This window comes from Mauremys mutica, chromosome 4, assembly GCF_020497125.1.
Source record: "Mauremys mutica isolate MM-2020 ecotype Southern chromosome 4, ASM2049712v1, whole genome shotgun sequence".
In the NCBI taxonomy this organism is placed as follows: Eukaryota; Metazoa; Chordata; order Testudines; family Geoemydidae; genus Mauremys; species Mauremys mutica.
Genome location: NC_059075.1, coordinates 112,127,078 through 112,149,753, shown reverse-complemented (window position 1 = coordinate 112,149,753; position 22,676 = coordinate 112,127,078). Strand labels below are relative to the sequence as shown.

Sequence of the window (22,676 nt, the reverse complement as noted above, 5' to 3'; positions counted from 1 at the left end):
GAGGAGCTTGCGGGCCGCAAAAAATAACCTCGCAGAGCGGCCTGCAGGCCACGTGTTTGAGACCCCTGGTTTAGTGCCACCTTTGCTCCACCCCGCCTCTAGGATTAAGCTACAAAGAGGAGGAGGAATTATTTAGTTTGCTCAGAGAATGAGGGCTCAGGTTAGGAAAAATGGGATGTAATTAAGTGAAGCAAAATGTAGGCTGAATACCAGGGGAAATCACTGAGCTACAAGTTCTGTGAGATTGGGGAATGATCACCTAAGGAAAGTGGTGGAAGTACCATCTCGAGTCATTTTAAAAAGTCTGGACTGGAGGATACTGCAGGGAACATTCCTGCACCAATTCTCTAGGAGTGACCTAGTAAGTCTTTTCCATTGCTAATTTTTCTGACTCTGATAGAAAGAATCACTCTGGCTCTTCAACTTTGCTTCGTTGGAGGAAAAGTGACACCAGAAGCATCGAGATGTTCCAGTTAGAATGTAAACAGTTTGGGACCAGGGTCAGCTCTGTTAGGCATTTCTACAGTGCCTAGAAGTTAGACAAAAAATCTACACACATGCTAATAAGCTTGCCAGAGATCACCCCCAATTCCAACAAGGGCTCTGGTAGGTGATCAGCCCTTCAAACTGCACACAGGAGTTTTTCTGTGGCTACAAGTTCATAACAGCTTTTAGTGCACTGTGGGTCTTTGATCTTCAGAGCCTATGAATAGCTAATCAGTCAGACAATGGAGCTCTCCTCAGGGACTAGCTTCAAAAGGTTGAGTCTGGAGGTGGGAATTTTCATTCACTTCCCTCCAGGTGTTTTCTAGGAAACCCACTTAACTTTGTTTGTCCCAAAAATTCCTTCTTGTCTTCATTGTTTAAAATAGTCCTTTGAAGCTCATAACACTTCCCAGAGTTTACACTGGTCATGTCTGCCTCCTAGAGAATTTGTATACAATCCCACATCCACATATACATTTTGCATTTACAATACAATGGAGTCCAAATCTACTGAAACTTAATTCAATAAGATCTCCCAAAGATATTGAAGGAAATTGCCATATGCATCACAGGTGCCTTAAACTGGTGGAGTTTATTCCTCTTCCCATATGGGAATCGTTATACTGATATAAAAGCACTTTTATACCGATATAACTCCATCCACACTAGGGGGTTTGTACCACTTTAACTATACTGGCATGGTTAGCTCTATACAACTTGTGGGTTTAGATGAGCCCTTCGTCATAAACACAAACTGCTGCCCTGAGGAATGTAAAGGGGAAGTAGCAATGAAAATATTAATAAATTAAACTAGCCCCAATAGAAACACAGCATTTGCCGAATCTCAGGTTGTGTAACTGCACACGCCTTAGGAGATGTATCTAAACCTACTAAGTGAAGTGACATCAATTCCTTTTTACATTTTCTTCTCCATATTAATATTTAAAGACACACCCCCCCCGCCTAATGTTACTTAGAACCTACATAGCACTTCCCCAACATGAATCCGTCCTCACATCTCGCTTGCGAATTGGGCAGCTCCATTTTGCATAAGGAAACACTGAAGCAGAGAGGTTAAATGATTTACCCAAGACCGCAGATTCGCTGCTAGGGCTGGGACTAAATGCAGCTGCTCCTGGCTCCTAAGACTGTGCTCAGATGACCTCACCTCTCTCTCACAACAGGATGCATGCAGCAGAAATAATTAAGGCACAAAAATAAGGATTTTAGCACATGCAGAGTCGCAGTACCTTGCAGTTCCAGTGAGAGATCTAATTTTCCATTGTAGCAATGCCAACAATTTGTGACACAGAGAGAAAATAAAGGAGGCATAGACTGAAGTGGTGTCACTACATCTCCCATTGATTGCTGCAAAAATACACTTGATTATCATAATTTAATCCCAGGCATCTGTTCTTCCTTTGCAACACAGCCCATTTCAAAAGGCAGAGCTTTTAGGCCTTGTCTATGCTTGGATTCTGCAATCAGTGGCCATCAACTTCTCTAGATACATTGGTGCAAACCCCCAAATATACTCAAGGCCTTCGGCCATGTCTACACTACAGCAGTACAGTTGTGCCAATATAGCATAGACGCTTCCCACATTGATGGAAGGGGTTTTTCCATCGCTGTAGTAAATCCACCTTTCCAAGAAGTGGTAGCTAGGTTGATAGAAGAATTTTTTCCCATCAGCCTAGTTGCATGTCTACAGTGGGATTTAGGTTGACTTAATGATGTCACACACAGCCTTGAACAATGCAGCTAGATCGACCTATGATTTAGCTGTAACCCAGGCCGCAGTGAAGAATTTTCCCTGTTGGTAATTTGCTGAATACATTTGCAGGGCACCTAGCTCACAATGGGGTCAGATGCCTAAATAACTCTGAAGTTCTAGACCCTTTTCTCTACCCAGGAATTTATGGTTCAGGTTTTCAAAAATGACCAATACTTTTGGGTTCTCAACTCAAAACACCTTGAAAGGTTGTGATTTTCAGAGGGCAGATGTTTGGCACTTTCTGAAAAATCAGGCCGCTTTATGGGTTCTCAAAATGGACACCAAAAGAAAAACAGAAAAAAAAATTGAGTCACCCAAAATCATTATGTCACTTGGGCTAGGTCTCATGATTGGAAGCTAACCATTTATTTTTTTAGTTCTCAGTCTCCTACAGTAAGGGAAAGTACCAGAAAACAGTAATCTCTCTATATCACAGAAGATAGGAACCAAAAGCCAGGTTTGGATTAATCTGGGATTCTTCTCTCTTTTCAGGCCAAATTGAGAAAGCATATCCAGAACCCGAGTGCTTCAGAACTAGTGCATTTCCTGTTTGGGCCACTGGAACTGGTAACCCTTTAAATACAATTCTTATTCTTACTAATGTGCCTATGTAAAAAGTAGCACTAGTAGAGAATAAGAGGCAGACAGAAAGATACTGGACATGATCCGGATAAGGGAAGGTGCGCCAGTATTAGGTGTACATGTGCAAGATAAGAAGTTACAAGCAGCACAGGGGGCACAGAACCTGATCCTGCATTAGTGATCACCATTGTACCAATGCCAATCGTGGGTATATAGCTCCCCACATTATCCCAGAATACTAGCAGGTGCAAATATAACCACTGTTTGGGACATGTTGTGTGTTCTCCATAGTCTAGTACAGCTCCTGCTCAGAAGATTCAGTCCTTTAGTTCAAACTATAGAGTCTTGTGTTCTTAGCATTGGCAGTCCCTGATCATGACCAAGATGGCAGCCATTGTAGAAAGTCAGAGGGGCAGTACATAGCCAAGCTTGCTAGATTAGGACAGCACTGAAACCCATTTCCTTAAAGACACCAATCACCTATTTTTACCCGGGGCACTTGCAGGGAGCATATGGGGATTCAGACTACTGTGCAAAACTGCACAATGAATTCACAGTCAAACCTTGAAACAGCACAACATTCATCTGGGTTCAGGTTTAATTACAAACTTGAACATGGCTCAAACTATTCACTAGGGTTGCGAGCCTTTTCAGACTTAGGGCCTACGGTCATGAGAACAAAATATGGTTCCAATTTGGAGCGGTCCTGGGCCCCAATTTCAAGCAAATATCACTCAATATTAGCCATGAAATACTATGAGAGATTCCCAGTTTCAACAAGAAACCCAGAGAAACTGATTTTCAGTTTGAGATTGTGGGATTTGTTCATGAAGTGAAAGTTTGTAACTGGCATTGTGTGTATGTGTGTGTGTGACCTAGATCATCCACAGCTGTGGAGGCCCTGAACTCGCAAGGTCTGTTGTCAGCCCGCTTCTCTCTAAAGACACCACAGATTTCCTGAGAGGACACCTGACACCGAAAGAGATGACGCTCTGGGAGTCCATTGGAGAGACGTGGACCAGATCCAGGTAAGAGTTAGGCTGGGCAAAGGGACAATCAGCAGATTTCCAAGTTCTAAGAACAATTCAGAGCAGCATTTCACTTCTGTAGCCCATTCAGGGGGGCTGAGCGTGAGGGCAGGATTTTGTCCAATAGGCTGAAAAACTAGGGGCCTGATTCACTGTTGTCCTGCACCTGTGTGGCAATTTACACCCTCTGCACTGATGTAAGTAATGTCAGCGGGTACAGGGCTATGGGGACTTGGATCCTAGAAATGTACCATTTGAGGATCTGACTCTGCATATAATTTTTCCCTCCCATCTTTTAAGAGCGGAATGGCCTAGAGAGTCTGTTGTCCCAACCTACATCCCAAAGTTCCGCAATGGATGGGAGCCGCCCCTGGAAATCTTCCGTGGAGCCCCATGGGAAATAGACATTGGACATTTACAAGAAGAGGTAGGTCTCATGCCTCAAGTCATCTTCCTTTTCTACTAACTTACTTGGCCAGCGGGCCAGATCCTCTGCTATCCCAGTTTATACCAGCTACAGATCTGGTCCTGTATTTCGAAGATGACCTCAGGGACAAATGCCAGGTTCACGGCAAGAGCCTTGCTGTTTTTCAGCTGGGTTGATGCAGACGTGAGACCTACTGACTTTCTTGAGATGAGGTAAAGGGCTTTATTCTCCACTCCATTACTGCAGTGAAATGCCATTGAATTCAGTGGAGTTCACCAGTTTTATGCTGGCGTGAGCAGGGAATCAGGTGCAAAGAGTCAGTGGGTTGGTTGGATTAGAACCCAGGTTCCTAGCTCTCTGTTGCCAGTACTAAATCTCTTAGGGCAGGTCTGCACTGCAAAAAAAAAAAACACCCAAAAACCTGCAGCAGTGAATCTCAGAGCCCAGCTCTATAGATTCAGGCTCACACTCTGGTACTAAAAATAGCAGTGTAGATGTTCTGACTCAGGCTCTGAGACCCACCCCCATTGCCGGGTTTCAGAACTCAAGCAGGAACAACTAGTGCTATTCTTATAGCTGTAGTGCAAGCCCGAGTCTGTAGACCTGGGCTCTGAGACTCATTGCAGTGGGTGTTTTTTGCAGAGTAGACTTACCCATAGCATATACACCTTACAGAGCAGAGGCCTGTCACAGTGCAGCTTGCTCACTTGCCCTATTGCTGAAACCCTCTTAACAAGTTATTCTTGATTCTTCCTGAAAATAACAGGCTCTGGCTAGAGAATGTTGGACTTATTCTTTACTGGACCCTGGAGCTGTCATGATCAACAGCAATATTTTAATCCGGAAATCCAGTTACCATCTACAGTATCCTGGCCTCTTCAACAGTAGCCCAGGAATCACACCATACTTCAGGGGTGGCGGTGCCGCCATCAGGTGCTTCCCAAATATACAAGATATCGGTTGACCTAATTGTGCTACAATGGAGTTTGTGATGGTGTCTGAAATACAGTAAATGGGTCGATCAAGAGCTGAATTTGTTCTTACTCATCTGAATAAACTATAGAAACTCGGAAATACATTCATGGATTTTAAGGCCAGAAGGGAACACTGATCAGCCAGCCTGTCCTGTATGACACAGACCTTAGCATTTCACCCAGCGGAGGGAATTATTCTTCCCTACAATGTAAGCAAGCCACAAAGAAGAAAAATAACTTGTGCTTCCTCTAGAGCAGGGGTCAGCAACCTTTGGCATGCGGCTCGCCAGGCCAAGCACCCTGGCGGGCCAGGCCGGTTTGTTTACCTGCTGTGTCCGCAGGTTCGGCCAATCGCAGCTCCCACTGGCCACGGTTCGCCGCTCCAGGCCAATGGGGGTGGCAGGAAGCGGCGCGGGCTGAGGGATGTGCTGGCCGCCACTTCCCGCCACTCCCATTGGCCTAGGACGGCAAACCGCGGCCAGTGGGAGCCGCGATTGGCCAAACCTGCGGATGCGGCAGGTAAACAAACCAGCCCGGCCCACCAGGGTCCTTACCCTGGAAAGCCACTTGCCAGAGGTTGCAGACCCCTGCTATAGAGCATCTCTTTTTGAAAGACAGCCAATCTTGATTTAAAGACTCCAGGCGATGATTAGTTTATGACTACCACCTTCCTGTATTTGATGCAGATTTACTCTCTTTTAGTAACACTATGACTCCATTTTACCTTTCTAGCTGTCATCAGCCAATGGATATCCTTATCGTAACTCATCGATAAAACGTGGACAGACACCTGATCAAACACAAGCAGTTACTCAACATGTAAATAGGTAATGTACTAGTCCCGGTGCTTGGCACAATGGAGCCTTGATCCTTGATTGGTGGCCCCAGGCACTATCACAATACAAAAATAAATACTAAAATATTTGCCCCCTCTCCCCCTTTGGTACCTCTTTGCTATCATTGATTCATGCTAGTTGTCTACATCCAGAGATGTCAAATAATTATTCATGCATGTACTGCCTGCCTGAAAAGCATTTTAATCAGCACATATGCAAGGAAATGGGTTACACCCAAGTGTATTTAATCTTTGTAGAGGAAGAATTATCAGCTGATTTGTCAGTCAGTCAATATGCTTTTATTTCAGACCATCATGCTTGAGATTAAGAAGTTGGTGGAGGTTCTGTTTCCCCGCATATTATCCTGTGTTTGGGATATTCTGTTGCAATGTTTGTTCAAGTGGAACAGTTGTATGGCTACACAAGTTACTTGCTCCTTTATATTCATTACATATTTAGGAAAAACACTTTAAGGATAGAATACATGCAAAAACCTACAGATGGTCAAGATTTTTCTGCTGAGATTTTGACTGTTGAACAATGCAGTAATTTGAAAAAAAAAAAAAAGTAGTGTGATTTCAACATTTTTTATTTTTAATGAAATGAAAAATTTCAAATAAAAAATGTTTTGTTTGAAATAGGAATTTTCATTTTGCTTTTTGACAAACCAAAATTGTTTCAGATTCCTTCCCCATCAACAAATTGAAACTTTCCCCAAAATATTCTAAATGAAGTAGTTTTGTTTAAAAAAAAAAATTCATCCAGCTCTATACAACAGCTAGGCATTTATCATTATTATTATTACCACAACATCTTATTCTAGGATCTGTTGTGATTTAAAAACTGTTTGTCATGGAGATGAGGATGGGCCAACCCCAGAACTCCAGAGCTGAAACCCCCAGATCCAAACTCTGGAAAAGCTCAGATCTGAATCAGATCTAAAACTTCAGGATTCAGATTTTTTTCTAATGAGCCAAACCAGAAAGCCAGATGTGATATCCCCCTCTCCCTCCTCCCGTGCCCCCTCCCAACTCACATGCAGGAGTTTGGGAAAATTTAAATGCCATCAACTATGTTAGCTAGTTCCAATTAACTGGAAATCAATTAACACATTATAAACTCTGGTGTAGATTGAGGCCAGGACTACACTGCAGACCTATATTGGTATAACTACCTCGCTCAGGGGCTTGAAAAATCCACATTCCTGAGCGATGCTGTTATACCGAACTAGCCCCCCATGTACACAGCCCTATGTTGATGGAAGAGTTTCTCCCATTGACATTGCTACCATCTCTCAAGGAGGTGGATTAACCGTCTCTCAAGGAGCTGCACTGCTGTAGCACTGTATGTGAAGACAAGCCCATATTCAAGAAAAGCATGTGGCCCACTGCATTCCACCTTTTATAGCCAGAATAGGGAGTTCTTTGGTAGGAATTACAAATCAGTTAAGTACATGAATAATTATTTTTATTTTGCAGTGTTTTATTGATAGAACATCAATTTGTAGCAGCCACAGTTATAAAAGAAATCTCTCTTAAAAAGTTTTGGTGCATGAAGAATTTATTCTAACAGACATTTAGTTCTTTTATCAGTAAATTCCCACAAGCAAGCTTCGCTATCCTTATGTTTCTCTTGTTTTACCAGCTCTTCCACCTTTCAGATAGGATTATATTTAGCAGCATCCATGACACAGCTGTAGTCATATAGGCCTTGATTCCAGCTAAGCACATGCTTAAGTACTTTCCTGAATCAGGGCCAGGTCTACGCTAAAAAAGATTTGCTGGTATAACCTTCCTAGTGTAAACACGGCTTGTTCTAGCAAAAAAAGTTTTATACAACTATCCTGAGCAAAATAAGCTACACAAGCAAAAGCACTAGGGTTTTTGCTAGTATAAAAGTGTGTGTGTCTGTCTCACACACACACACACACACCCCACTCCTGCGCCCGCTTAGCTGGCACTGCTATACCAGCAAAAGTTCTACTGTAGACCTGGTCTTAGTAATGGTGGGGAAAAAACCTGCTGCGGATTCCTCTGCAGTTAAACTCCTCAAGTGCCAGCCCTTCCCCTGGTGACTCACTTTGCTGCTGGCATGCTACAAAAATACCACACAAACATTCCTCCCTCTCCCTGCCTTCAGGGCAACTGCTGGGAAAGGTTACCACTCCCTTTCCTGTCTAGTAGATTCAGGCTGCCGAGGAATTGATTCCAAACCCCAGCCAACACCACAGACTTGCTACTGACAAACTGTACAAGGCTATAATTATTATGACAATTTATTGCCTGGAACACAAGTTCTCCCAAGCAAGGAAGACTAGAGGCAACATCTTATGACAGACGTCACAGCTGGCTCTCTGTAGGCCACTGCTCACATAAAATGGAACATATATTCATATATGCTTAAGAGCCATCATCTTTTGTACTTGGCATAGACCTTCCAGTTACTAGTTTTTGAGTGGGGAGCGGGTGGTTTGGGACATACTAGAATAATAATAATAATAAAATAATAATAATGATAATAATTAATAAAAAATCATGCCACTGAGGATGTGTTTCCTTAACAACATGCTGGTTATAAGCCAATCAAAAGTTAGGACTGTGGGGGAAACAAACCTTTTGGGGAAGAACTATTACTAGACACTCCAAAACCACACAATGGGCTGGGTGTCAATATCTAGACAAACAGACCAAGAGAGTGTTTGTTTGAGGGATGCAAAGCTAGAATAATATTTGGATGACACTAGCAAGCTTGGGCCAGATTCTCAGCTGGCATTCATCAATGGAGCTACACCTGCTTTGGTGTATATCAGCATAGCTCCACTGGAGGAGAATTTGGCCTGCTTATTTTACACTCACTATAAAGACTGAAAGCTCCCAGCCATCTGCATTGCATAGCCACACAGACCTGAAGATCCATAGAGAAAACATCTTCCTGGTTCTATTTTACACCATTTAAACATGGTAGCTTCCCCCTCCTCAAGATAAGGAGCCTGCGTCTCTCTTGAGAAGTTATTTACCCCATACAGAGTGGTAGTGGTTTACACCCATTTTGCACATGTGTAAATGGCTACCCAGGGTGCCAAGGCACTATAGAATCAGGCCCATGAAGTCTACTCAGATTTATGGCATGAACAGCTGACATGCTCTGGTTGGCTGGCTGCTATAACTTTGTTTCAGTACAGTAAATTCAAGGTTTTTCTGTGTCTCCACAACATTTTCTTAGTCCTCACTTCAGCATAGAAACTACTAAAATGGAGAACAAAACTGGCTTTTTGTATGAGTCTGCTTACATCAACCTCACAGCTATGCATTGGTCATTGGTTGAAGAGCCTGCACTTTGCATTTGTGCAGGACGTTTTACTGTAATGTGACAGAAAATCTGTTCACTTCCTGGTCACAAGTAAATGCGACTTGTCCAGGGCGATTGCCCCATTAACAATCTACAGTCTCTTCAGCTGCATGCTAACATAGTTACTACAAATACCAGTTCCTCCAGCACTGGCATTATTGACATGACTGTCAGAGGAGCCCTGATTATAACCTCATTTTGTCTCTTGAAGGAATTTTGAGGCACAAGGGATGGCCCAGCCGAAGAAATATGCCAAAATCCGCTATGATTTCACTGCTCGAAATGCCAATGAACTCTCAGTGCTGAAGGATGAAGTCCTGGAGGTAAATTAATAAACTCGGGAGCAAATCTTTATAGTCCCTGCTTTCTAGAGAGGGAAAGAAGATACACCAAGAGACTGAAAAATCCCAAATAGTTTTCCTCTGGAAGTTCTGAATGGCAACATGACATTTCATTCGGATAGTAAGCTTTAAATCTGAGTAAGAAAAGGATGGCTGGTACTTTTCCAGTGCCTTAGCGCATGGGGTTAGCTGAGATTTGAGACCAAACTCTGGTTTAAAAAAAACAGCAGCAAAGAAAAGAAAACCATATCATTATAGTACGTCTGACAACATACTGAGCCCAATTTCCAAGCACAGGGCTCAGCCTTGCAGCACTGAGTACTCTGGCCTGAATGCAGCAAAGCACTTAAACCTTTGCTTAATATGCTCACCTTTAAGCATGTGAGTAGCCCCACTAAAATTCATTGTTTGCTGCAAGAAGGGTCTTTCTGCCTTAAATTTCAGTATGATGGTGAACTCGGGGACTATTTTCCACTAAAACATGATACAGAATTTTTAACCACTACCTGTCTTCCTCATTGCGACACACTTCGCTGTCACAAAATACATGATATGACTTTAGTCTACATCAGGGATAGGCAACCTATGGCACACGTGCTGAAGGTGGCACACAAGCTGCTTTTCAGTGGCACTCACACTGCCTGGGTCTGGCCACCTGTTTGGGGGAGCTCTGCATTTTAATTTAATTTCTGAATGATGCTTCTTAAACATTTTTAAAACCCTATTTACTTTACATAAAACAATAGTTTAGTTATATATTATAGACTTTAGAAAGAACTTCTAAAAAAGTTAAAATGTATTACTGGCACACGAAACCTTAAATTAGAATGAATAAATGAAGACAGGACACAGCACTTCTGAAAGGTTGCCAACCCCTGGTCTACATGTTAAGGCTAGATTGGATTAAGAGAGAGACTTCTGTTAAATATGTATCTTGAATAATTGTATGGTTGCATCACATTGGGTTAGCAAATTTATAGATTAGGAAAACTGACATTTTAAAACCTTGTTTCTCAAATATAACTATATTAAAATCTTAATGCAAATAAACACTGAAGCACAGGCATGTGGTTCAGAAATCTTTGGGTTAAGGACAGTTTTCACACACAATTTTTAATCAGAGTTCAAAACAGAACAAGCCTGTAAGAAGAGACAGGTGATGACGCGAAGAGAAAGATATTCTAATAACAATACACCATCTTTTCCATGTCCTGTTTATGTAATGGATGGGCTGTAATCAGGTTATATGAAAATCCTGCAGGCATTTTTTCCACCTCTGGCAGGATTCACTGTTGAAGAGCATTTTTTTTTAAAATGTAAAAGCAAGGCAAGCATTTCTGGACACCATGATCTCTCTCATCAACTAAAGCTTTAAAAAACAACATGCAAATTAAGCAGGAGCTAGGGGTTCTTAAGGACACTAGATACATTTTTCCTCAGCGTTGTTGCCCAATAGACCACTATTACAATTGTTTTATCAATCCTTTTCAGGGAGTGTTTATTAATGTGACATTGGAATTTAATGTTACATGAATCTGTTGCGGTTTCCTTGCCTGTATTACAAAGCTCCCATATAATTGTGTGTTTTTTCCACTGCAAGCCCATGTGAAGATGTGAAACTTTTGTTACCTTGCACGTGTCATGAATGCCTGATGGGCTCAAAGGCTGAAGTACTTTTTCCCCTCACAGGTGTTGGAAGATAATAAGCAGTGGTGGAAACTGCTAAACCGGAGTGGGCAGGCTGGTTATGTCCCCTATAACATCCTGGATGTGGTGAAACTGGAAGATTATGAACAACTCTATAGTCAGGTGATGTTTCATTGGTGATCAGCTGCAGTGCATAATCAGCCTCTGCTTATGGCTAGCTTCAGTAGGCATAAAAAAAAGAGGGGGTGGGGAAGATACCTGTAGACCTTAATACACCCTCTCCCTGCCTGTATAGGTTTTCATAAGTTGTGCTGTCCTCACAACTAAATGTTACTAGGAAGTTAATGCTCTATTTAGACACCCCACAGCTAGTGTAGAGGGTGGAGTGATAAAGTAAAGCTCCACAATGAAGACCCAATTAGGCATTCAGCAGAAAGCCAGAAACCTCTGTGAAAACAACTTCTGGGCCCTTGGAGGAGATTCAGCTCCACACTCAGCTCCTAGAGGATTAGCTTATAACTTGAGACAGATTTTTTCCTCTTTATGTACAATCCTGTAGTTTCTTTGTTTTCATAGATGTGCCTTACACCAGAGGTTCTCAATCTTTTTCTTTCTAAGCTCCCCTCCCCCCATATACTATACTCCATGGCCCACCTGTGCCACAATAACTGGTTTTCTGCATATAGAAGCCAGGGCCAATGTTCAGGGGTAGCAATCAGGGCAATTTCCTGGGGCCCCACGCCACAGGGGTGCCCATGAAGCTACATTGCTCAGGCTTCAGCTTCAGCCGTGGATGGCAGGGCTCAGGGACCTGGGCTTCAGACCCATGCGGTGAGGCTTCAGCTTTCTGCCCTGGGCCCCAGCGAGTCTAATGTTGGCCCTGCTTGGAGGCCCTCCTGAAACCTGCTCGAGGGCCCTGGACCTCTAGCTAAGAACCACTGTCTCACATCACCAAGAAAAACCTCAGAGAAGCCATACTCACTTAGCAAAAGGCCTGAGCCATCATTGCTCTGCACTATGTTGTCACTGACTCCATTGCAATGTGGGAGTAAAACACTACCAGCTGTGACTCAATGGCATTTTGCAACCACCATGCACTGGTTGAAATCCCTGTGCAAGCTGCAGGGCAATAGCAAACCAGGCCTTTGGTTTTGTTCCTGAGCCAGCTAGCCCCCTCCACCAGCTTGCAGACATTTTGCACATCTCTAGGCTTCCATTCCAGGATCTCAAAGTAATTTAGAGATGTTAATGAACTAGCTCTTGTAATGTTGCTGGGAGGGTGGGTCATTATCATGACCATCATAGGCATAATGACATGAGGAAACAGGCACAAAGCCCCAGATTCTCAAAGCGATTTAGGCACACAACTCTCATTGAAATCAGTGGGAATTAGGTGCCTAAATACCAAGGTGCTTAAGGGTCTGATTTCCTGGGCACTAAGCCCCTGCAGCTCCCATTGATTTGACCTGGAGCGGTGGGTGCTCAGCACTTCTGAGAATCAGGTCTTAAGGCCCCAATCCTGCAAACACTTATGCAGGTGCTTAACTTTACTACTGTGAGTGGTCCCACTGAAAGAAAGAGGTCACTCACCAAGTCAGTGACAGAGCTGCTAATAGCATCTAGCTCTCCAACTTCCTAGTCCTGTGGCTTAACCACTAGATTACATCACCCCGTCAAGATATCCTCATGGTCATCTGTTCTCTTTTCTGTTATTACTAATTATTAATTAACTTTTATACTGTGGTAACCATGAGAGCAACCATGTCAGGGCTCCGTTGTGCTAGGCACAGTATAAATATATAGTAAAATGACAGTCCCTGTCCCAAAGAGTTTACAAGATTGAACAGGTGGGTGACACAAGTGAGTCAGGGTTGGCGGAACTAGGATAATAAAGATAATAGGAGGCATGCAATTCTTAGCCAGTCAGTAGTCACAAATTGCCCACCTGCCTACCTCATCTAATGCCATCTCTTACAAATGGGTGGCAGTAGAATTTCACATGCTTTTGAGTTTTAAGCATAATGATTTTTTTTTCTGTGGTTATATGGCCACGTCACTGAGAACTTCATGTACTGATGAAAGGCTCTTGCCAAGCTAGTGTAAATGATGAATTATTTATCTAAAATGGGAGTGGAAGGTCTAGGCAGATAATAAATTCAGTATTGTCAGTCCCAGGTATTCAAAAACCCTGGAGTGCAAGATGAGATAGACTGGGGTGGAGTGAGATTGATTTAAAAATCATGAGCTATTAAAGATATCATACAATTTCTTTGCTGTATGGATTCTGAGCCTTAGGGGCCACTTATATCACATTTTCTGGCTTTTCAACACAGTCGTAAGTGCAGGAGACTTACCTTTCATTTAAATAAAGTAAGATTCTCACAAAATCACTTGACAGCTAGAGTGGAGACTTTCAGAAAATTATTCATTATTGCAAGGTGCATGATAAAATCCTGAGAGTTAGCAGCACTGTAAATTAGTATATTTTAAAAAGCTCTGTGGCAAGTTATTAAGCAATGAACTTTGGGCTTTGCAGGGCCAACAGTACATGATCACATTTAGCTTGGCATGATTTCGCAACACAATGGTGAGGCCTTCTTGCAACCTGAGGTACCCCACTACCTCAATATAACGTGACCTGATATAACACGAATTCGGATATAATGTGGTAACGCAGTGCTCCGGGGGGGGGGTGGTGCATTCCAGTGGATCAAAGCAAGTTCAGTATAACACGGTTTTACCTATAACGCGGTAAGATTTTTTGGCTCCCGAGGACAGCGTTGTATCGAGGTAGAGGTGTAGCAGGTGACAATAGCATGTGAATATTCATGTCTTGGCTTATGGAGATCCTTGATTCAATTTCACTGGATGGTGTAAAACAGAATTAAATGGAAGCTGGTCAAGTACAGTTTCTCATAATTACATGTTAACTTCAATAGAGCTAGACCAGTTTACAGAACAGCTGAGGACCTGGGCCACTGTGCTCTAATCTACTATGGTTGTGGGGGGACAAATATTTAATAATGCTGAAAAAATACTTTACTTAATAAAAACCCTTTTATTTTTTATTCTAACCAGAAGTACAAAGGAGACTTGAGTCCGAGAGGAATTGGCCCTGCCAGCCCTACTCACAGGATTCCTGGTAGCTACGCTGGTGATAAATGGGGAAGTGAAATGTTAGCCGGGAACTCTCCTCACAATGCCAAAGAACGTAGGTGCATAGTATCAGGGTTCTTACTGTTCACCACAACTCAGACATGTATATTGTTTCACAATACACAGTCCACAGAACTTGGCACTGTGGTTCTGGAACTTAGATTTAAACCTAGAAGCTTCCACCAGTGTGTTCTTTCCTTTGTTTGTGTTGGGTGCTAGTGGATTTCTTCTTAGAATCATAGAATATCAGGGTTGGAAGGGACCTCAGGAGGTCATCTAGTCCAACCCCCAAATCCCCAACTAAATCATCCCAACCAGGGCTTTGTGAAGCCAGACCTTAAAAACTTCTAAGGCAGGAGATTCCACCACCTCCCTAGGTAACCCATTCCAGTGCTTCACCACCCTCCTTCTTTATTTACGACGAAGTGGGTATTCACCCATGAAAGCTCATGCTCCAAAACGTCTGTTAGTCTATAAGGTGCCACAGGACTCTTTGCTGCTTTTTCTAAAACTGTTCATCTGTCTTAGTTTCCTTAGTCACTGTGTATATAGGCCTAAATCTATGCACCTAACTCCATATTTAAGTACCTAAAATGACATAGGCAGCAGAAAACGGGGAAAGATCTTCACCCCTACTCAGGCCTGTTTATACCATATAAAAGGGCCAGTGCAGCACACAGGGGCTGTAAGAACTCTGGTTCTGGCCAGGAGAGGATTCCCCCAGTGCAGTCACTATGGAAGACAGCCAGGAAGCTGCTTTCTGAGACTCCCTGTACAAATCCTAGTCTAGGGGGCCTGCCAGGGCTGTGGCCATAAGAGGCACAACGAGGCAGGGTCACAACACTGTTGACATTCTGGGCTATGCTGTGGCCCACAGAGCAGCCCTGAGGAAGCTGCTACAACTTAAACAGGCCCGCAAGACTGTGCGAACTACATTGTGGGCCCCACAACAGCACCAAATCAGGAGTGGCTTAAAACCACCTTAACCTCTCCTCCCCCTAGGCAGCAAGGTGTGTGCTGCACCAATCTCACTCCCCCTGTGTTCAGGCACCTACTACTATATGTTGTAGCAACCATATCTTCCCCACTATTTTTTTCTTTAGCTTTTCTTTGACATTTTCTCTACTGTACAAAAACTGTAGTACTCAGCACACTCCCATGCACACTGTGTGTGGTTATTGCAAAATAAACAACCCCCGTCTTCTTTAATTGTCATATACGTACAATGTCATCACTTTAAAAGGGTGCTGGACTTCTGGCTCCAAAAGGAATCACCCTGCTCTTTGGAATTTTCCACCAAGCACTTTTCAGTAATAGTTTCCCAACCAGCTCTGACTTTAGTAAAGTAAAGCTCCAGCCAGCTAAAAGTAAGGTGGTCTGCGGGTATGTGTTCATTTTTCTCAAACCTTACAAATCATGGCTTGGTTTATACTGCCCCTTAGAATACACACTTATGAAATAAAATTTAATCGTTCCCCATAAAGTTTGTCATTATGTACCATGAAAGAGAAGAGTTTCTTTACCAACTGGAAATTATATAGCTTTAATGACAATCATGTTGTGAACTAGAAATCCCATCACAACAATTCATTCTAATGAGAACTGAATACATGCCATTCAGTTACTACCACCATGTAAAAAAAGAGACAGATCGCTCAGGTATTAGTTAGAGACAGTTAAGACACAGGAGGATGGATTTACCCTATGTCCGTACGTCATTTCTGTCCAGTCCTGATATGGTGGCTAGTAACTACATAACACAATGCCGTCTCTGCTGTCTGTCTCCTTGCTCTCAGGATCACCAACAACTATTCCAAGACTCTCCAATTAGCTCTCCAGGAGTTGCTTTAGAACTCAGGCTAGGATTTTGCATTGCAGGATTCATGGACACAATACCTGCACCCAACCACTCACTCATCTTAGGAGCAAGTGACCCTATGACTGGTTCTCAACTAGCTTTTTGAAAACTAAAATCAGCCTAAAACTCTGCTACAAGGACTTGTGTCTGGCTGTTATTTTGCATTCCCTCCCTCGGAAGAGGTATTGTGGAAATACAGCATTTAAAAGCATGATAGGAGGTTTTCAGACCTCAAAAGCTGAAAAAGGAATTTGAAAAGATAGGCACTAGCTTTGGGGCCTGTGGGATATGAAAGAACCCTACAGTTGGTGCAGAATGTTACTACTAAAGTGATGGCACATCAAATGTTTCTTTTACACTTTGTTCCTGAAGCAGGTTTCATGGTCAAAATGTCATGTCTCACCCACCCCGCAAAGCACTTAAGCACCTTCTTTAAAGTTAACCACATGATTACGTTTTCCTCATGTCCTATCTTGAGCATGTTTTTTTTACAGAGTTAATAGAGCTGCAGAGTCAAATTCTGCCTTTACTTACACCTTATGCAACCCCACTGATTTTCACTGGTTGTGACTTAAGACAGAATTTCGCCCCCCGGTCTCTAATTTGTCACCTGAAAGTGTGCTTCGTTTTCCAGAACTTATCCATCATATGGATGAGGTGAATGATGAGCTGCTGAAGAAGATCACAACGAGTAAAGTTCAGCCCCCCCAAAGAAACTTTAAGGTGGAGAAGACTCAGCAAGTTGCCGTGACCCTGACGTTTGAGTCAAGCGCTGAAGAGGTCAAAGCGTGGCTGGAGGCAAATTCCTTCAGCAAAGGGTAAATCTGCACAGCTGCTATGTGAGATGCTGAACTTTCATTGAAAGGGGGGAGAAGAAGGCTTTTGACATTTTTATTGGATTACAGGATGCTTATGTTTGTTTAATTTATAAAGCCTGTGAGCAAGTGACACTTCTACCCTGCTCTTAACACCGTCAGTACGCACAGCCAGTACAGAGTCCGAACTACTCCCAGGGGTTTTGTTTTACTGACAAAGAAACAATCAATGTAACACAAATACCAGTCGGTGTCTTCTCTCTAGATGTGACTACTCCTAAAGTTCCTCCCTGAGGACTGTTCAATCTCTACACCACCTCTTCAGGGGAGCACTTCCACCTCCCCTTATATCCAAGGTGCAGCAAGCAAGCCGCCTGTGGTCAGCAGGACCCAGTTAGCATCTCCCAGTAGGATCAACCCTGGATGACAGGTGTTTTCCTTTTAACTAACACTTACTGCTGAGAATCCCAAAGGACTTTGCAAAAGCAGTTAATTTACAGATGGGAACACTGGGGCACCAAAAAGTTATGGGCCAGATTTTTAAAGGTATTTAGATGCATAGAGACAGAGAGGCACCTGGTGGGATATTGAAAAAGTTCAGTTGCCTAACTCTGTTTAGTATCAATAGGAGTTAGTAGCTTAGGCAGTTCTTGAAAATCTCACTAGATCCCATCTATATCTTTAAAAATCTGGTCCCAAGTGACTTGCTCAAGACTGCAGAGCGAGTCAATATAAGAACTAGGGTTAGAACTGGATCCCATGTCTGGGCTGTAATTCCTAAACACCTCTTACCTAGAGATTATAATTAAGTGTATAATAACAAAATATGGGCTGCTAACTTTTCATAATAATATTAAATATATATGGAGACAGAGCCTAATCTCATGTGTTGACTACTCATTGAGTCGACACTGCCATAATAGGGTAAACCTTCATAGACTTCTCACTCCATTTTTCTCCTTCTTCTGACCCATTTGTATCACATGCCTTTCATTACCTGTGTTTTTCTAGGACTGTGGAGCATCTTGGCATACTTACGGGGGCCCAGCTTTTCTCTCTGAATAAGGAGGAATTGAAGAAAGTGTGTCATGAAGGAGCCAGGGTATACAGTAAAATTACAGTGCAAAAATCTCTCCTGGAGGTAAGAAGTTTTCCCACAAAATCCTATTAGTATGGAACCCAGTAGCACAAAATACTAGCAAGCTCTATTAAACAGGCATTTTAAGAAACACAGTTATATTAAACAAGATAAGAGGCCTGCTGAACACTCGTTTTAGCATAAAAACAATAGACATCTTGTGAAAACTACAATTTAGAAACACTGGGCCAGATCCTCAGCTGGTGCAAATCAACCTAGTTTAATGGAAAGATCTGGCCTATTAACTTATACGCTATCTCCTCGAAAGCAGCTCCACTTTGACAGCATTCTATATCGCTCATTTAGGTTAAGCTGTAAGCCGTTTTTTGAGGTTCAAACTCTTTATGCTTTGTTGCCATTCCAGAAATGTGGAGGGGATTCAGAGCTTCAAGAAATTATGAAACGTCGCCAAGAGAGGAGTGATTCCACTTCTTAAAGTTCTATCTGCTTTTTTCAGCTATTAGTCATAGTAGTGCAGAAAAAGGGAATAACAGCACCGATCCCTGATCAAAATGAAAGAGACTACAGAGACCATCACCTACCAGTATAACTGCCAGCAAACTGACAATTCCTGAAACACTGTTGATAAGGAGGATACTCATTCACCGATATGCTATCATGCTGGGAGAGAAGTTTTAGTATTGCATGAAATATTATTTTTATATCTATATATTTTATACAGAAATTTTGTGTGTATGCAGTCCAGAGCATGAGCAGGATCTGAATTCATGGGATTCTAAATGTACGAGGCAAGGCTGGATTCAAGTTAAAAAAAAAAAACACCACACACACACACCCAGAACCTCATAATATACTGCTATATGGCTCTCCATTGATCTGATAAAGCTCTAAAAAAAAGGCTAGAAATAATTCTCCCAACAAAGGACTGCTTGAATGCTTAGAGTTTCTGTACCATAAAGGCTAGAGCTTTTTTTCCCCTTGTTTCCTTCTTGTCTGTGGCAGAAACACTAAGCAACAGTATCCTGAGTTTCCCTGTTTATGAAAGCCCAGCAGCAGTAAAGTTTCCTCCCTCTCTTCTACCCCTGCGCTCCTCTCAAGCCTTAAACATTTTAAAACAAGGGCTGGGCCTGTCTGTATCTGAAGATGAAATTACAACAGTGTGTAACAGATTTTAGAGTTGGATCACCCAGTTTAAATATATATACAATGCTACTGCTTTCTTTGAGGGACAGGGAGTGTTTTAATTAAACACTAAAGAGCAGTGAGTAATACCCTGAAATTATTTGAATTTGCCAATTGAGAAGCTGTGTCCAACTACATTCACCCACACAATGGCTACCAGTGGATGCAGGCTAGTGTGACTATGGAGCAGTTTGACTTGGCATTGATCCCGACCGGCAAACCACAGTATTGTCAAACCCAAGACTTCAACAATTAGAAGATAAACCCATAAAACTTACTCCTCATTCCCTATCCATGTAGCCCTGCGCTCTGCTTTATTAATATAACAATCTGGCACAAGTAATGAACATCTAGGAAATTAAAAGGAAGTTGGGATGGCTATTTCACACACAATTAAAAAAAATCATTGGGGAAAAAAGTCTGAAAAATTGCTTAATTTAGCAAATACATTTATTAGTACTTTACTTCCTGTTTTTCCTAATGCTGTTAAATATCTAGATTGCACTGACAGGCTTCCAGATTATGTATATATAAATGATGAAGACAAGGCCCCTGCCCAAAGTAACGTATAATCAAGTAATTGTGAAATGATAAATTAACAACACATTTTTAAAATCAGAACAAGTATAAAATATATTTCCTGGATTTTAGCATGCACAGTGAAATTGGCACATTTCCAGTCAACAAACATATACACCTTTTCTTTACTTTTTCACCAGCCTTACAGAGTGGGAAGGACAAATAAATGTACAGGTACTGCTCATTGTCTGAGATGGTAATAATAAAACTGGAGTAACTTTGATCTATTCTTTCCTTTATCCACGTTAACTTTGGTTAATGGAAATTCTTGCTCTGATCTTGGAAAGACTTACACTAGTGTTTACTTTACACTGAGTATACACACATTGACTTCAGTGGGAATACTCACCATGCATTAAGTTAAGCACACGCATAAGGCTTTGCAGGAAGGGGCCCATGCTTGTATATTTAATCAAATACAGAATGATTCATCATACTGAACTGTATGTACCTGTAAATGGAGGAGTAAGTGCGGGAGTTGGTTTCTATATTAAAAGAATACCGATGCATTATTTGTTTTTTGTAACATGTTTCTAAATGGATGATTTTTTTTTAAAATAAAGCCTTAGACAAGGCCATCATTAGTACCAGTGGGGATAAAATAATGACAGAGCAACAGTTAGAGAAAATCATCAGTGCAGAGAAGGCACTAGATTGTGAGGATAATATTCTTTCCCACATCAGCAGTTACTTACCAAGGTAGCTGGAATTTGAAAAGGGCACTGGTTTGGCTCAGGGAGGAATGAAGGAGATCATTCTTCTGGAGAACCATCAGCTTTTGACTGGGGTAGAGGGAAAGCAAGCATTAATACTGGAAAATGATAACAGCGGTATAAGGATGGCGGGTTAAATGAATTCTAAAAAAAACAAAAATAAACCAAAAGGTGAACTAAGAAGCATAACACACCATCTTTTTCTTATGTATAAAGGAAACAAAATCGCCCACGATTACAACTATTTGGATTTATATTAGCAGTCCATTCAACAGTTCTGTAAAGAATTGTTGCCAAAGCTGACAGCATCTATTAAAATGCTAAACCACATCATAGGTTTAGTATCCATATGAATGAGCTATGCATCTGATATATTTGTACTGTCTGCAGATAAAACTATAATGTACATGAATATAATTGAACTAAGGATAAAATGATATAACCATGCACTGTTTTAAGATTTATTAAAATAGTTAAATTATAACGCTTTCTTGCTCTTAATTGGATATGAGCGAAAACAAGAATTTGGAAGCAAACGGCTGGTTTTTCAAATGTTTTGTTGCAGCAAGCCTGTCGATGTACAGCAACAGTAGATCTGTGGGTAGCCTGTTTCTTCTTGTTTGTCAGCAAGTAATGATCAAAAGTGAGACCACTTCAGCATAATGATCATTCAAAACTAGAAATGGAGCAAAACCTAGTTCTGAAAGAACCCAAACTGCGGGAAAATTAGGATCTGGATCCAAACTTGGCATTCTCTAATACTTTGAGGGAGGAACCTCTTTCACCTCTGGAAGAGGCAATTTGGAGAGTATAGCTGTATTTGCAAGTGCATAGCTTCAAATGTACTGCATTTCATACAAGCAGACTGATGCTAATGATGCCCAAACTTAGAGGAGCACAGCAGCCAGTGGAGGTATCCCTGTCTTGAGCCTGCAGATTCTGACAAAGAGGCTATGGTCAATGAGGAGTATAAGTTTCTTACCAATAATCATGACATTTGAGAATCCCAAAACACTAATGTTTCTTTCACCAATATCATTTTTTGTGTTGGACAAGGAGTGGGAGGTTTATGCAGCAGAGTATTCTGACACATCAAGCAAATTATGGGAAATCACTGTCACTGCTCTCACAGATGAGGCATTACAAGATAAAATCAAGGGAAAGGTATGATCAAAGTATCTAAGATAGGCTCCATTGCTAATGCTATGTTTTAGTCACGGGTATTTTTTGTAAAAAGTCATGGACAGGTCATGGGCAGTAAACAAAAATTCACAGCCTGTGACCTGTCCATGACTTGTACTATATACCCCTAACTAAAACTTGGGTGCTCGGGGGGGGACCCCGGGACCCCCACTGGTACTAGGGAGGGCAGGGCACAGACCAGGACCCCTGCTGCTGCTGGGAGGGAGGGGTTTGGCAGGCTCCCTACCTGGCTCTGCGCGGCTCCCTGGAAGCGGTGACATGTCCCTTGGCTCCTAGGTGGAGGCGTGGCCAGGGGGGCTCCACATGCTGCCCCCGCCCAGAGTGCCGGCTCTGCAGCTCCCATTGGCCTGGAACAGCAGCCAATGGGAACTGCGGGGGCGGCACCTGCAGGCAGGACTGTCCTTACCCATACCCAAAGTACACCTCTGTGTAGGGCACCAGAAATTTGGGGAACCAAATTTCCTGGTGCCCTATGCAGCTGCGTGCTGCTCCACCCCCTGCTCCACCTCTTCCCCATGATCCCCACCCCTGCTCTGCCCCAGTCCCGGCTATTCCCACCCCTGCCCCACCCCTTCCCCTGAGGACTGCAGAAGGGGTCCGGCCTACCCTGCACTCACTGGGCGGTGGG

General features: G+C 42.4%; 1 protein-coding gene across 2 annotated transcripts in view; it reads left to right on the top strand.

Moving 5' to 3' along the window:
* EPS8L2 (EPS8 like 2) overlaps window positions 1-21,329 on the top strand; it is a 107,720-nt gene extending 86,391 nt beyond the window's left edge. For both annotated transcript variants that reach the window (XM_045012689.1, XM_045012691.1), the window contains exons 12-21: window positions 2,753-2,827; window positions 3,722-3,870; window positions 4,171-4,297; window positions 6,004-6,098; window positions 9,667-9,778; window positions 11,486-11,605; window positions 14,522-14,654; window positions 17,092-17,275; window positions 18,284-18,413; window positions 18,775-21,329. In XM_045012689.1, the coding sequence (XP_044868624.1) occupies window positions 2,753-2,827; window positions 3,722-3,870; window positions 4,171-4,297; window positions 6,004-6,098; window positions 9,667-9,778; window positions 11,486-11,605; window positions 14,522-14,654; window positions 17,092-17,275; window positions 18,284-18,413; window positions 18,775-18,846 (1,197 nt within the window). In that variant the 3' untranslated portion in view covers window positions 18,847-21,329. The remainder of the gene's footprint in view (window positions 1-2,752; window positions 2,828-3,721; window positions 3,871-4,170; window positions 4,298-6,003; window positions 6,099-9,666; window positions 9,779-11,485; window positions 11,606-14,521; window positions 14,655-17,091; window positions 17,276-18,283; window positions 18,414-18,774) is intronic.
* The last annotated feature ends 1,347 nt before the right edge of the window (window positions 21,330-22,676 follow it).